General features: G+C 38.5%; 1 protein-coding gene across 9 annotated transcripts in view; it reads left to right on the top strand.

The window, feature by feature from the left end:
• FTO (FTO alpha-ketoglutarate dependent dioxygenase) overlaps nt 1-16,990 on the top strand; it is a 332,160-nt gene that overhangs the window by 94,093 nt on the left and 221,077 nt on the right. For all 9 annotated transcript variants that reach the window (XM_039502941.1, XM_039502936.1, XM_039502935.1 and 6 more), the window contains exons 4-6: nt 305-448; nt 14,151-14,230; nt 16,357-16,500. In XM_039502941.1, the coding sequence (XP_039358875.1) occupies nt 305-448; nt 14,151-14,230; nt 16,357-16,500 (368 nt within the window). The remainder of the gene's footprint in view (nt 1-304; nt 449-14,150; nt 14,231-16,356; nt 16,501-16,990) is intronic.

Raw genomic sequence — 16,990 nt, 5'->3', positions numbered from 1 at the left:
TGATCCAAACATCCCAGAACTGTAGGGAATTTTAGATGTGGTGCCAGACTTTATTGTCCTGATTCTCCATCGCCCTGTGCCTCATTTTGGGTTAGTAGTGTTTTACACCCATTTTATACTCACTTTCCATTGACATCAGTGACTCCATGAGGTGCAGGGCAATGGAAAATTAGGCTCAGTGGCTTATGACCATATGACAAGAGGTTTGCTCTACTAAATTCATCTTTATATTGGGTGGTTCTAATCCTGCCTCTTTTCTTTGCCTTTTTCTTTTTTTTATTTCTCTTTTCTTTTTCTTTTTTAGGTTCTGAAAGTGACAAAGTTAATGAACAGGATGAGGAAGGGAGAGACCCAGCTGATTGGCACGTAGGCTTGAAGGTAGCATGGGACATAAAGACACCTGGACTGGCAATACCCCTTCACCCAGGAGACTGCTATTTTATGCTGGGTAATTTTCAAAAGCTTAGGAATGCAAATGTTTCTGTTGAAAATAGAGGGCAGACCATCAACTGGAGTAAATTATCTTAGCTCCACTGATGTCAGTGGGATGGGGGTGACTTACAACAGCTGAGGATCTGGCCAGAATATGTAATTACTTTGTGGTGGTTTTTTTTTTTTTTTGTCTTTGGAGACTGTTTTCTTTCTTGTTAGTGGTGCACAGTGAAGTTTACCTGTTTAGCCTTTCCCTATCTGATGCTCAGATTGCAATTGAGGTTAGCTTCAGCACAATAGGAAAATTCCTTCAGCTTGTACTTTACAGGATTAACTATCGGTATGAGAAGCTGAGATGTTTATTCCTTATTTTTAATTGAAGCTTCCTCTTCCTCCTTTCAAGACATAATTGTCCTGGGGAACAATACCCATCTACTTCATTGTCTTATTACAAAATCTCCCTGACTGTGCAGTTTTGAGTGAAGATGGACTATACGTGTATTTCATTTGTTTTTAAAATTTCCATATATATAGCTATAAAAACAAGTTGTGTATATTGCTGTTGTCTTTTATATTTCTGACTCCTTGGCTCAGGACGAGATTTTCTTAGTACTTCTTTGCACTGTTTTCTGATGGTGTGTTGGTCACATGCTTTAAGTATGAGCCTTTCTCTCATTCTGTTACACTTTGACCAGTGTGTATTCAAGAATACCCTCCACCAATGTTGGAATTATGCTGTAGAATTGAGCTGTTCTATTCCAAGAAGGAGCCTGGATGCATCTCTTGTTTGGGGGACAAGAGAATTAAATCAGGCCAACTGGTTCTGGCAGCTGAGGTCCAACACTGCTGTTAATACTACAAGGCAGCAAGTCAGGGAACATAGGTAGGGTCATTCTGGATTGGCATTTCCCCCTAATTAAATCTCCTTGTGAATAAACCGCATCTACATCACACCATGAGCCATGTTACCTAAAACTCAGACAATCATTGTGACACTGCAGTGATTGCCTGTATTGGTTGTTCACCCTTGTTCACCCTTGTTGACACTCCCAGTTCATTCACTTCTGGTATGTAGAGGGCCAAGGTACTTCCACAAAGCAGCTCCTCCGGGGGTAGCTTTCCTTTTCGCTTTTCCCCACTGTCTATCAGGTGAAACCGAACAACTTAGTTACCACCAGTGATTTTTTTTCAGAGTGCCTGCTAATGTCTTGTACCTTGTTCTGCTCTGAGTTACACCTATACAACCCCACTGGGGTCAACAGTGTGGCATATGTGTAACTAAAAGCAGAGTGTGGCCATTGTGCTTTTAAACACTTTCAGACTTGAGCATCTGACAGATTAAGATACGTAATTGTGTGAAATCCTGGAATACTGTGATATAGAAGATGTGTCTGACTTTTCTTCTTTCGTTAGGATGTGGGCTGGCAGTCTGGAGAGAGAGAGAGATTTTTAAAATCAAAGTGAAGGTTATGTGACAGTTAATAATTCCCTTTGTAAGAGTTTGTAATCTATCTTTGTGCAATAGCTGTTCTGACATCAGATGGACAGATTCATCTAATTCTTATTGACTGTAAAGTTTGTGCCTAATCAGCCTTGTTGGCTTGCTGATTCAGAAGACAAATTTGGAATGGATGTTCATCATCAGTGATTTTAGTGCTGTTTATTCTAGTACTGTAATTCATAGCTGGCTAAACTTTCAAATGGTAAGGACATTCCTTATTCCCCTGATAGGAGTTAACTTTATATACTGTAGCTCAGGTACTGCTGGAAATGCTATATAAAGGACGGGTCAAAAATTTTATTTTATTTAACACCTAACAACATCCTGATCATGTTTAGGTGGAAACAGAGGACATATTAAACATTTTTCCAGTTATGGCTTATAAATCACTCTTTCCTATTAATTCTTCATAGAAAACTACTGTTTGGGATTCTGTAGAGCAGGTGTTAGATATTCTCTTCTAGGTTTCTAAATCACTTAGTTACCTTTTAGCAGGATTAACAAAAACATCTATTATTGAATTTAAGAGCAGTAATAGTATAGAAGGATCCTTCCTAGAAATGAAACTTTCTGACTAAATCATATCTGTTTTATGAGTTGAAATGAGTGACTTAATACAGCTGGTAGTAACCTGTAATTAAGGGACCTATATTAGCATTGGGTTGTTTTATATCTTCTTCATGTTGGTTTGCAAGCACACTATTTTAAGAGTAGATACATATGTGGGATGACACATAAGGTGTGATTCAATATATTTGGAGATTTAAAATATGGGAACATTATATAAGAGGTAGCATGATCGCAAATGACCAAATACTAGTTAATTTATCCTGTATTTCTGCATTGCATGCATTCCAGAGTCTCATCTTCTTCTGTGGTACCTCCTCCATCATGGCTGCAAAAACAATGGAAACAGTTAGGGAACATGCTGTTTGATCCATCTGGAATTTGTACCATCCGGAGTTGTACCAGTGTCACTTTGGGAATCAGCTAGTAGATGCTGATGTAGGGTGAGGGCAGCATGTTTAATGGTTACAATAGGGGGAATGACAGTCAGGGCTTCTGGATATTCTTCCTCACTCTGGCTTTGACTCATGTGATGGTGGTAAGTCGCTTCACCTCTCTGTGCCTCAGTTTTTCCATTTGTAAAAGAATATGTTTACTTTACATAGGTATTATGAGAAAAGATGTCAGATTCAGTGTGCTGTTAATCATTTAAAAGCCAGCATTTATCAACAGTTATTGCACAGTGGTATTTGAGATACTCTGTTTCCTTTGCTTATGTATGTACAGGAAGTACCACAATCTCTTCATCAATACCATTGTGTGAACATTTGATAAATACTGACATTTTTAATGATAACTTCTCAAAATACAAATTATTTTTATTATTAATAAAAGCCGACAGATGGCTGAGTCAACACTATAATTTATACAGCCTCCATTAGCCTAGAAGTAGAGACTCCTTAATTATAAGGTTTTTGTTGGACAGTTATGTACCTTGGTTGTGGCCATCTTAGCACAAAATAAATACAGTCCAAATGTGTTGTTTCCATGAACCTCTGCATTTATTTTTGAGAGATATAGTATTGTAAATTGTATTTTTTTTAATAGTGTTTCAAAGAACAGGAAAAAGTGGATGAATTTTTTTGCCCTTCAAAGTGTGTGTGTGTGTGTGTGTGTGTCCTGCTCACAGGCGCTTCTATGATATGATTCTTTGTTACTTTGAGAAGAATTGTATTTAAAAATGCAATATCTAAGGTTAGCTTTACACTTGCTTTCTCAGCTCTTGTCTTCAGTTGAAATATGCTGCTGTATTAAGTCATGTCTTGAACTGCATATTATGTGCCAAACATCAGGTGTTCAAATTTGTCTATTTTAAGATATGCTATCACAATATCAAAAAGAACTTTTGATTTAAGGGGGGAAAAATTAACTTTAATATGACATACCTTTTTTTTTATAATCTTTGTTTTATTTCTCACATGAAAAATAGCCCTGCAGAGGGACTGCAAACCTGCTGCCTGATAACTGGAATCTGAACTTTATAGCACTTATGAAACGGAAACAGTTTAGCTCAATTTAGAATAATATATTGGTCTGTAGAGGAAACACATACTGAACACTGCTGTCTCAAGTACACAGTCAAGGGGTGTCTAATATGAAACGTGTTAGGTGCATGTAATAAATCCACAGTACGTGGAGGTGAGCGAAGAGCCCCAGCTGCTGTGGTCGAGAGCATGCTTAACTAGGGTTGTCATGGTCTTACTATTAAATTGGAATCTTTCCTCTAAACTTAGAGTTAGACACGACCAGATTTGCAAATAGATTTACAATTTTCACTAATTTTCCTACCATGACTTCAAAACATACTTAACAAAAATACACTCTGGGCTTTTTCAAAGGGGGAAGATTTACTTTTCCACAGCTGTTTCCCATCGATCAAATGTTGCTTGAAGGTTAGGGGTTTAAAGCAGCTTGAAGATGAACTTGGTGTCTTTTTTTCCTGAACAAATTATAGTTCAAGGAGCATCAAAAATTATTTTAATTAACCAGAATTTAGGCACACACGTTGCGGGGGTGGGCTGTGGTTGGAGATATTCCTTTAATGGAAACATTTCCACATGTATGTAGTGGCTCATTAAACTATTTCGAGCCAGTTAATGTGCCTATACTTCCATATATTAACTTGAACCTTTTTTGCTCTTTAGCATCTTGAATATGTTTTTTTTTAACTTTATTGTTTGCTCTCTTGACTCCATGTTTGATCTAAATTCTTTCCCCCCATGATTATTAAGACTATTAGCCCCAGAAATTTATTTGTTGTTATGAAACTTTGATCATATAGTTGGCAAATCCCTGACACATTGTTCAGTTCAATCTTTTAATCCATTCTGTGTTTTCTTTACACACACTTTTTTTGTTTAAATACTACAAATATTCCCTGATTAGGGCCAGTTATTATATTCCACTTTTTTCTCCATGAAGGTGATGAAAGGATTAGAAGATGGTTCTTTGGCCTATAATTTCTTGGGGCGGGTGGGAGGGGGGAAGAAAATTGAACTTGTGTGGGGTCATTCTATCAACATTGCTGCAACAGCACCATAATATGCTACCTGTATGTTTGTATCTCTACTATTGAAATGCAGGGATGAAGCTGTGTGTGAAGGGGTAGACCAGGGGTCTCAAACTCAATTTACCTTAGGGCCAATGTCAGTCCTCAAATCCTCCCAGTGGGCCAATAATGTCACTAAAGATGGTATTCAGAAAAGAAAAATATTATATTGTATTTTTTATTTTAAATTCCTTAGAAATAATAAAACTGTCATACGACTTTATACAGTCCTTTGCCTGCCGGAGAGTTTTTAGTGTTTGCCAGATTCCTGGCAATGCTTCAGTTCTGTCAGTTTGTTGTTTGGCCTCAGTCATTGAGCAGTTGAAACCTTCAGGATTGCAGCAAGGTGTGCATCAGATAGTTGTGTTCGGTATTTTGATTGTGGAAAAAAGTGATGCTGCTTTCATGGTTGACTCTGCCCGGCAACTAATAATGCTGCTTCCATGGCTGACTTTGCCCAGCGACTAGTGATGGTATGTATCTCTATCCCTCTCCCCCAGCCAATGGGAGCTGTGGGGGGCGGCGCCTGAAGCAGACATTGCTGGCAGTGTGTCTTCCTGCGTCTCTCCTACGCGGGCCGCAGTGAGGAGGTTCTGGGGCTGCAGATGGCCCATGGGCCGGGACTTTGAGATCCCTGGGGTAGACCCATGGAGAATTGCTTCCTGTAACATTACCTCATCCATCCAGACTTGTGGATTGTGTAAGATAATGCTGACAGAATTAAGTTTGTGAATTGTAACTAGTTTTGCAAGTCCAGTTTGTGATATGCACAACACACAGCACTGCAAAAGGGTTGTTCATCCCTATTGAGGCATGCATCAGATGGTTTTTTGGGGAAAAAGGCTTGTGTATCTTATTTTTAGAAACTATCTTTTGCATAGCTATATAATAATTGGAGATTAGACAAGAACTGGAAGGGACCTTGAAAGGTCATTGAGTCCAGCCCCCTGCCTTCACTAGCAGGACCAAGTACTGGTTTTGCCCCAGATCCCTAGGTGGCCCCCTCAAGGATTGAACTCACAACTCTGGGTTTAGCAGGCCAATGCTCAGACCACTGAGCTATCCCTCCCCCCCATTTTTATAATGGGATACCAATCATCAAAAAACTTCCTTAGTTTCAGTCGCATGACTAAATCCAAATGGAACCAGAGAGATGGCAGAATCGTGATTAAGCATTTTAGCTCCATTGTGTCTGTATACTTATTTACACTAAAATGATCACAAGAATAAGTACACATCTTTATTTTTATATATATATATATATATATATATATAAATATATATATATATATATATATATAAAAATAAAGATGTGTACTTATATATATATATAAATAAAGATGTGTACTTTATATATATATATATATATATATATATTTGGAAGATAAATAGCCCAATTCCATTTCATGTTTGTATTGTTAGATATATTTGCATTTAGAATATTGAAAATTATGCTGCGCTTTGAATTAGAGGCATCATACATGGCAACATTGATGATAAAAAGACAATTATCTGAAGAAGTTCAATAGAAACAATAAGCAGAGAGGAAAGACAAAAAATTGATTGTTGTCGTTAGTACTGCAAGCCATTACATTGCTATTCCCAGGAATCATTGTACGTACTAATAATCAAGAGCTCGGCCTTGCAGCCCTTCTCATTAGAGTATTCCTTATTTGTACAAGTCTCACTGAACTCAGTAGGAGCTGTGATCACAGGATCGGGCAAAAAATTGTGTCTTCCTTCCTGTATGTAGTTTATTTTGATAGTCTTTAACAGTAGCATGTGGAATTACAACCATCAGTTCCCTGTGTCTGCATTGGTTTGTCACCATATTGATGCCACAGTTCAATTATTCACACACTCATCCATCCACTTCTCTGACAAAGGCTATACATGTACATATCTAATGCTGTAGCACAGAGATAATCAAATCATGATTGTAATAAAAAACAAGCAAACAAAATAAAAAAGAACATAAACATACCATTTATCTTTAGACAGCCCCAAAAATTGGAAAATATAGTTAAGCCAGACATGTCCCATGGAAGTAAAGATCACCATATAAAATATAGTAGTAACAGTGAATGGTTAACCTCAAGAACTCTGTTTCAAACTCATTCTCATGTAATAGTCAAGAACTTCAGAAATAGAAAAAAAACTTGGTTTTTTTGAGTCCATTTTGGTGTAATCTTGTGCCATCTTTTTACCTATCTTTTCTAGGAACCTTTCAACTGACTGTCAATCCCTCAAAAGATGTAATTTGCTAAGATATATAACTTTCAATTTGAGAGGGGAAAGATTGCTGTGTCACCTATTTTTGAAGAAATAATTATTTAATAGTAATTCATGTTCACCTTTGTGTCTGAGTCAGGGGCTGCTCCAGAGCCCAGCGGGGCAAGCACCTGCCTGGGGCGGCCCTTTCCCAGGGGGGCGGCAGGCTGGGCCGGTGGACCTGCCGCAGTCATGCCTGCGGGAGGTCCACCGGAGCCCCGGGACGACCGGACCTCCCGCAGGCATGACTGCGGACGGTTCGCTGGTCCCGCGGCTCGGCTGGACCTCCCGCAGCTATGACTGCGGCAGCTCAACCGGAGCCACCGCACCAGCGAACCGTCCGCAGCTGCGGGAGGTCCAGCTGAGCTGCGCGACCAGCGGACCCTCCGCAGTCATGCCCGCGGCAGGTCCGCTGCTCCCGCGGCTCGGGGGCGCCTCCCGGGCATGATTGCTTGGGGCGGCCAAATTTGTAGAGCCGCCCCTGGTCTGAGTATATAATTTTTAGGCCTGAAAACTTACAAAGCCATTATAATTGGCAGAGCTGGCAGAGACACTTATAGGTAAGGTTGCCTATTATAGGACCCGGTGTTCGTTGTGTGTAACATTGACAAAAAACTTTAACTATTTGGTTGAAATTTTCCATGCTCAGCCTCTGCCTCAGGTTGAAGTTCTTTTTTAAAGCAAAACCAGTTCAGCCACTTTAGAGAGTGAGGCTAGGGGAATTATTTTCTTTTACCAATGTTAAAAAAAATTCTTAACTGTTTTCTTGATAAGCTCTAGCTTCTTAGTGCTTGGGAGCAGGGACTTGAAATTTGGCAGGGCTCTTGCAGTGTAGTCAGAGAAGTGCCTTTTGCCGTCCCCTTGAAAATCTGCTCAAATTTGGCTGAGTAATAAACATCTGAAAATTGTCATTTCCACATCTTTAGCCAGGGGAGTGTTGGAGTTTGGCTGCTAAATTCTCTGAACTTTTTGTCTGCATCGAACATGCTCCATCCCAGGGTTGCAGGGACTGAGCAGGACTTTTCTTGAAATTTCTCTTCTGTGTTCTGACTGTTCCTTCTGCTGGTGCCTACTAAGTAGTGTGGAGGAGAAGGAAGAAGCAGATTGACTCAAAATGAAGAGGAGTGAGGAGTGGATAGGGGCTGGGGTGTGGTGTGGTTGGGCAGAGGAAGATGTGGGGAACTAGGAGCAGAGAGGACATGGGTTAGGCTGTAGTGTGGGAAAGGGACAGGCTGGCGTAGTAATCTCAGAGGGGGACATGCTGGGGGCAAAGTCAGAAGGAGGAAGGCTAGTGGGGATAGAGGCAGAAGGTTATGTAGCACATACTTCCATTCAGAACCTGTAATAGAGTCCAGGGTACCTAAGTCCCAACATTCCTCTGTAGTCCAGGAAACACTCGCAGGACCCACTTGCACAATATGTGTCAGTGACTGGCCCACACAGGGGATATCATGACACTTTTGCTGCTCCCAGTTACTCTGATAGCTCAAGCGACAGAGGTCTGTACTAAAAGCAATTCAGTTCTGCAGCGAATCCTTGCTCCTTCTAGTTCCATATTATAACTGTGGTGTGCTGTTGTGTGTGCCCTTTGAGGTATTTGTATCAGGTGAGTCTGTATCATCTTCTGTTTAAAAAAATATTTTTGGCAATAGGAAGACCTGCTTAAACTTGCTCTTCTGCTGTTTCCAAACTTCATCTGTGAAATAAAACATCTTCGTATACCATCCATCTGAAACCACTCAAGATTATAAAGATTGCAAGCTGATAACATTTGTTTTCCAAGGTGGATTTGACCACCTGTACCCAGTTATGCATGTGATTAATTTCTTCTAATAAATCATGCATTGAATTACCAGAAACAGAAGTCCTATAATGGGACTTCATTCTGAAGTGGCAGACGATATGTTGGAAATGGGCAGGCAGAAAGTTGAGGAAATAGAAAATCAATACACCTTGATCTAAACTCTCCCGTAAGTTGCGTTATGTATATCGATGAAATTATCTTCCCTTCTTTTTTTCATAGTACTCCATACAAAATTGGAAGTTATCTCTCCGAACACAGAGCAACACTAGATTCCTTGGTTTGTTCTCTTAAGTGTAAGGCCTTTTGCAATGTTGGGCAGTTGATTTAGGCATTTCAGTTTTTATCGTACACAAGCAGTTTTTTTAGGTCCCAATTCAAGGAAACTCAGGATAGTTAAGCATATGTTGAAGTTAAGTGTGTGCTTCAGATATTTCATGAATTGTCATCTTAATTTTGGTATAGTTTAGAGATTCTAGAACACTACAAACTTGAGAAATGCCTGATCAAGTTTTAGAGATAAGGTTACAACTACAGAAACTGGCAGTAGTCCATTGAAAAAGGTTTTCCCAGCTTCTGCAGACACTGGCACTTTAGAAAGGGTATACCGGCCATATCATGCAGTAGTACCTGTGCCATTGGTTCTATTTGCTAATATGTGATGAAAAAGGCAATTGATGAAAGAATGCTATCAACTTAAAGAGCATTCTTGTCTCTGAAAATTGTTTATCATGTCCATTGTCTTCCATATATATGTAAAAAGTTTGTGTGTGTAGTGCCTGTGTTTAGCTCATTGTTAGGACTCAATTGATGGTGATTAAGATTAAAATTGAAAGCGTCCCTTTGAAAAAAATTCACTTTGCATAGTTATTATATTGCTTATGTACTTTATTGACTAATGTTCTGAAATTGCAAAGGGATCTGCATGCATGGACCTTATTCCTGTGGGAGTCCGACTGAAATTGTGCTCTATGTTGACCCTTAATCCAACACAAATTCAGTGGGACTCCTGCAGTATCATAGAATCATAGAATATCAGGGTTGGAAGGGACCTCAGGAGGTCATCTAGTCCAACCCCTTGCTTAAAGCAGGACTAATTCCCAACTAAATCATCCCAGCCAGGGCTTTGTCAAGCCTGACCTTAAAAACCTTTAAGAAAGGAGAGTCCACCACCTCCCTAGGTAACCCATTCCAGTGCTTCACCACTCTCTGAGTAGACTGAGTAGTAAAAGTCTATGCAAGCAGATCTTTCTGCAGAACTGATGACCTTTTTCCCCCCTCCTCTTCCCCCCCCAGCCATATGGTGTATAATGTTTTTAAAGTTGAGCGGGATGCCTTGGTTTGGGTTTGCAAATCTCATCAGATAGAATTTAATTTAGCAAAAACTAAAAACTGGTGTTGTATCCATATGTATTGTATTTTATCTGAACCATCAGTATGCAAGGAAGCTAGGGTGGGCATGGCAGGGTTGGCCAGGTTTTAATCTACCTCTAATACTGATAAAATAATTTGTATGCAATGTTGTTAGTTAAAAGTGACTGCCGCCAAATGGGCAATGTCTCATTTAACAAGCAATTTTTTTTCTTTCAAATTGTAGGAAAAAAAATCTTTGGAATAATCTTTTAAGGCCTAGAATGTATTTTTCAATATCCTTTGAGACATATGATCCATGAAGCTTCAACCATTTTTATACAATTACAGTTTTAGATGAATTATAAACTCTTAAATTAAAATTACAGGGTTCTTTCTAAAAGTCATAAAGGATTAGAGACAGTTGGAAGCAATTTCAAGAAGAGACAGCTCTGCAATGAAAGGGTTGCCAAGGGTTTGAATGAAGGTGCAAATCAAAATGTAATACTTATAATGCTGTGTTTGCTACACAGACTGCGCCAAATTAATTGGTACTGAATGGAACAAAAGTACTTAAGCAATCTGCTTTTTGTGATCATTCTTCATAGAGATGACTGTGATACTTAGTGCTATGTTTTTGTTTTCAAGATTTGGCTTGATACCCTTTAACTCTCATATGTCTGTACAGCAGTGATTTCTCTGTTTTAAAAAGTATTGAAATGAAGTTTTGTGCAGGCATCACACAGGCAGATACTGTTAGGGTGACCAGATTTTATAGGGACAGTCCTGATTTTTGGAGCTTTTTCTTACATAGGCACCTATTACCCCCCATCTCCTGTCCCAATTTTTCACACTTGCTGTCTGGTCACCCTAGACTGTGCAAGCTTCCCCACATAACCTTGCCAATGCAGCTCAGTCCTGATCTGTAAGACGACTCCTATTCCAGCCCTAAGCCTCTCACGATCAGAAATTTACATTTGTACCAAATTGTTTCTCTCTTCACTCAAATGGTAGCAAAAGGAACAGAATCATAGTATTGCTTTCTCTTTGTGGACCTCAATGGCCATGGTTTGCAGTAGAAAGACAGCTGTGGATTCCTAGGTGGCCACAGGTTTAATGTATAAGCAACTAATTATAATATGGTTCTGCAATAGTCATAATGGATTATTTCTTAAATATATTTATTGGTGATACCTAGATGGTTGGGCATTATTCTGCAGTAGAGAAATGTTCAAATACTAGCAAGCGATATAAGTTTTCCTAAATCTGATGGGGATATGTGAGCATTTTTCTCGTTATCTATCCCTTCTTGAGATCTGTTTTCATGTTTCATACAGCAACAGAAATGGTAAAAGATAAAACCATCCACCTGCATTTTTCTCCTAATATCTATAGTACTAGATGACGCGTTGTTGTGCATGAATTCTTATAGCTGCCTATAAAATCCATTGAAAGAAGAGAACTAATTCTTGCAAGTGGAATAAATCCAATAAATCTTATCCGAGTGAATTATTATTCATAGTGTGCATGCCAATCTGAAAATTTCAGACTTACTACAAAATATAGTGAAGATTTCAGATCATATTTGTTTTAATTAATAGAGAGAATAGCATATTAAACTTCACACACAGTAAACTACACTAGGGTATTCAGTTTAACAAAGTGTGGTTATTATGGTAAAAAAAAAGTAATTATGACTTACATTTTTTAAAGTGACTTGGGATTTTAGGTTCCTCAGTTTTGTGGGGTATGCAAACTGTGACATCTTTAAAGGGCTTAATATTTATTAGGGGAGGATGTATGTGAGGCTGAGCATTTCTGAAATCAGACCCCCGTACTGTGATCAAATTCAATAGTCACTAGTAATAGCTGAAGTGAAAATGGCACCTTCTTACTCAGAGCACAGCATGCGGAGCCCTCCTCCCTTGTCTAATATTATTATTTCCATTATTAATATGAATATTATCTGCTGTATCCTGCATATCCCTGACCTCCTTTAACACATTTTGCTCCCCTCCAGCAGCCACTCAGACCCTCTTCCAGTCCCTCTGCTGCCTTCCTCTTGCCCACCAAATCAGGTTGAAAATTTTCTTTCTTACCTCCCAGGCTCTATCTCTGACCTTTTTTCTTACTGGATCAATCTTGCTTGCCTCGCTCCATTTATGATGCCAGATTCACCACTTTTCTTCTTCACTTTCTCACACTATCTTCCTTGTGCCTTCTCTCTTGCTTGGAATGAGTGCACCTCAGTGGATTAGGCATGATCCATCTGTCCATTGTAGTTCCTACTGAAATTCCATTTTTGAAAGGCCCATAGACTTTAATTTCTGACACTTGAACATCAAAGCCAACTCGATTTAGAACATTTTTAAAAGAGTTCTAAATTATTGCTGCTTCTGAGTCCAATAGGAAAAATGTTATTACCAGAGCTGCTCAGAAATTTTCCATCTGAATGTTTTTCTACTGGAAAATTCTGATTTGTCAAAATGGAAACATTCTGTAGATCATTCTGTGGGATCTTGATGACTTCAGTGAAATTCTGATCAAACTTTGCTTACCAGGGGATACCTGCCTGCTTGCCTTCCAGCTCAGCCCACCAGGTGGGCTGTTTGGGAGCCTGGGCTTTCAGGTTTCCAGCTTCCTGGCTCCTCACCAGCCTGGGCTTCTGGGATTCCCAGCTCCACAGCAGCCTTCAAGGTGGACAGCTTTGAAGTTGGGGTTTCCAGAGTTCCTGAGCTGCCGGCTTCCTACTTGCATTGCTGGGGCTCCAGACAGCTCAGAAAGCCTCGGATAAGCTTAGCAAAGGTCAAAATGGAAATTTGACCTTTTTTAAACAAAATTTTTGAATTACTGTTCCATGGTAGATTTTGAAGTTTCTTTTCTTTTTGGTTACATTTCTGAACAGGTTTATTCAAGGGGGTGGGTGGGGGGAGAAGTTTTGGAATTTCCCACAGAATGGGAATTCCAGTTCCAGACAGCTCTAGTTCTTACTGATGACAATGCATCAGCCAGAAATAAGACAACTTGTTTATCAGTCCCTGGATTCATGTTACAGAACTGTCTTTTATGAGAGAAGGGAAGGAATTCTCCTTTTACTTGCAAACTGAGCAAATGTGAGAGATAATTGAGACATTTTCAGGCACTGAGAGACTACAAACACAGAACCACATTCTGTCATTCTTACAGTGTAAGCTTTCCAAAATATAGTTACACTTCAAATTATATTCCAAAATCTTGCTAAACTTCTTCATGATTATTAATGTAAATAAGAAGTCAGTACGTTAAGTGCAATGAAAATAAGGAAAAGGGAGCTCAGTTTAAAGAAAACACTTCAAAAATTCAATTTTGTTTATTTTTGTCTGTTCATTTGGGGAGAGAGTGCGGTCCAGTGGATAGGGCAGACAGCAAATTTTCAACTAATCTCTCTGGCTCTGTTTCTCCATTTGTTAAAAACAGGATAATATTTACCTTCTGCTAAGCGCTTGAGCTCTACAAATGAAAAGCATATACAACTTTATGAAAAACTTTATAAGAGCTAAAAAGATATAAAAGAGGAAAGTCCTTGTATTGTGTTCAAAACAATTGCCTTATAGTATCTGTTGTTCATATTTGGTAGGAATAAATTTGGTATTTAGTATATTTTTCTCCATGGACTGAAACTGATTATAATCTGTCCTCAGATGATCTCAATATGACACATCAGCATTGTGTTCTGGCTGGTTTTCAGCCGCGTTTCAGCTCTACCCACAGAGTGGCAGAGGTGAGTAAGAAAGGGGATTTGTTTTTTGGTCATCTGCACTATTAGTAGTGGCTGACAGAAATGAATTTAGGCTCACACAGTCTTGTTTTAAACTATGATTAGTGGTTTTACTGGTGACTCCGACTTTTTGTGGGAGGTGTATGTTCTATGCTTTTCGCTTACTGTTGGAAGAACTCTTACTGATTTTTATAGGAGAAAGGCAATTTCTTTGTCTATGAGCAATTTATGCCTAACCTCACATAGAGTTTCTCTATTACACTGCAGTACCGCAGCTTATTAAAGAAATGCAAAAACATGTAATCACATTTTTATAAAAAATGTTTTCATAGTTTTTTTTGCCATACTCCACTTAAGAGGCAAACTGTTGATGGGATGGGATATGAAGTCTAAACATACTGCACACCAGCAATCCTAACAACCCTAGGCTGCCACTACAGGTCAGGGCAATGTGGAACAGCCATGAGGCTGGATTCCCCAGCTTCCTCTAGAACTGCAGGTGGAAGCAGAAGAGTGCACAAAGCTCTTGCATCTCTCAGGTAGTCTGAGCACTGCTCTGAGGATTCAGCCCAGTGCTTCCAAGATTGCTGATGTGTGCTGTTTTATTAGATTTGTTTCTTCTTTCAGTACTCCTGACTATTGATCATAATTGCATTAACTATAAAGAAAAGAGGTATTTGTCCCTCATACTGTGATTATTTTTTGCTTGTTTTCATAGTTATTTTTCTCTGTACAGCAACCAAAAGGAAAAAGCAAATAATACTTTAAAAAAAATCACAAGAGATTACACTTTAAAATAATTCTTTCAAAGGTAACTAATCACATTTTGCTATTTGTCTTATCAAGTCAAAATGCATTACTGTTGAAGTATCTCTGTGTGTGTTGTATTTCAACGGGAATGTATTTAATTTTTTTTCACTATTATTTGCTTTTCCCTTTGGCTGTTGTGTAGAGAAAACAATGAGGGCAACAAGCAAAAAAAAAAAAAAATCAGAAAAGAGAGCATTGTAACATTAAAATTATATCATAGTATTTTGCCAAATTAGATTAAGGACTTGGTGGTATAAGGACATATCTGTCTAACTTCTGTCATGTAGGAACATATTTTTCAAAACAAACACACATTCTTGTGACTACAGCTGAGCTTTGGAATAAACCTAATATAATGTGCATTGTACTGTATTCATCAAGCATATGGCTCTTCATTTTTCTTCAGCAGAAAAGATGAACTCTCTAACCTTGTGCTCCCAACACTCTGTTATTCTGATATTAAAATACACACTTATGTCCACAGTTTGAAAAGCTTCCACTTTAAAAGCTTATGTTTTGTTTTTATAAACCTTTGTGACCTCACATTGTATAGTATGGAAATTCTAATACAGAGAATTATGATACTGGGAGTCCTTATTCAAGGTTTTTCCTAGGGAGTTAGCTAATGTTATAAATATTTAACTGAAAATAATTATAAGGTAGACATATCTTTTTGTTTTGTGTCAGAAAGATATTTATATGTTTCTTTCAGCACTGAAGGAAGTTATATTCCTAAAAACAAAGTAAAGGCAGAACAATCAATCTTTTCAACTGTATTATATACTTTACACTTAGGAGTACATTCTACTTTCATGCTGTATGAGAAACTCCCCTTCTACATCATTGAGAGTCCTATGCAGGGCAAAATATGACCAACTGTTAGATGCTCTAGACTACTAATCTGCAGGGAGGAAAAAAGAAAGAAAAAAGAATTTTCAGCCATGCTTTTGAATATCTAAGATTTCAAATGTGTTTCATGGTGTTTCTGGGTTCCCCCTTCCCCCAAATCTGTAGGGTATTTTTAATAGTCTATTATATCTTTAATGAGTTCGTTTTTTAAATGTAAACTTTTTTGAATCAATGCAAGTAATTTTAAATAGCAATACAATCAATCTGGCATGTATTAAATGTTATAAGCTTTCTAATTTTGCTTTAAAACATAATAAAATTAAATCACAGAAATGCAGCCCCATTTTCTCTCATTTTATTATTTTGATTATTTCAGTGGCTTGCACTGAATCTTATTTTCTATTTGCCTTAAACAGTATTACTTCCAAAGGATCTGTAAACTGATTAATTTTTTTATTGTGCTCTTACAGTGCTCAACAGGAACACTGGAATATATTTTTGGACAGTGTGAGGTTGCACTTCAGAATTTACAGGTTGATTCTGATTCAGCGGCTTTATCTTTGAAATCACTGGAAGTCCAAGTTGTAAAGGAAGTGGAAGAAATCCATAACGAGGTGAGGGGAAGGTTTTCGCAGTACATTAAGCCTGATTCTTTGAGGGTGGTGCAGTCAATGGGCTTCAGGGTGTTCAAAAACTCACAAGACCTGGTCCTATGTAAGTATCTCAAAATTGGGTTGCATTGACTCTTGCATTTGGGTGTGTTGGTTGAGATTAATGCAAAGTCACAAGGGGGAGGACTCTGTTTTTCTAACTGAAGGAGCAGCTATAGCAAGAACATTGGTTACATTATGGCAAATTTGATTAATTTCTCCCCTGCTGTTCTACTCTGGCAAAAAGTAAGAGGGTAGAGAAATTAAAGGAAAGGGGCAAGTGAAACCCTTACAAACCTCTTGAGTTGTTCCTCTACTGCTAATATAGTAGCCCATCGTGTTCAAAACAAATGCAGGACAGGACGATAACACAGAATCTGCTTTAATGCCTGTAATTAGGAAAATACTGTAGAAATCAAGTTCCTGAAAATAAGATCAAGGCCCTGATCCTGTA

The sequence above is a fragment of the Mauremys reevesii genome, linkage group 16 (genome assembly GCF_016161935.1).
Source record: "Mauremys reevesii isolate NIE-2019 linkage group 16, ASM1616193v1, whole genome shotgun sequence".
Lineage (NCBI taxonomy): Eukaryota > Metazoa > Chordata > Testudines > Geoemydidae > Mauremys > Mauremys reevesii.
This window is presented reverse-complemented; position numbering and strand designations above follow the sequence as displayed.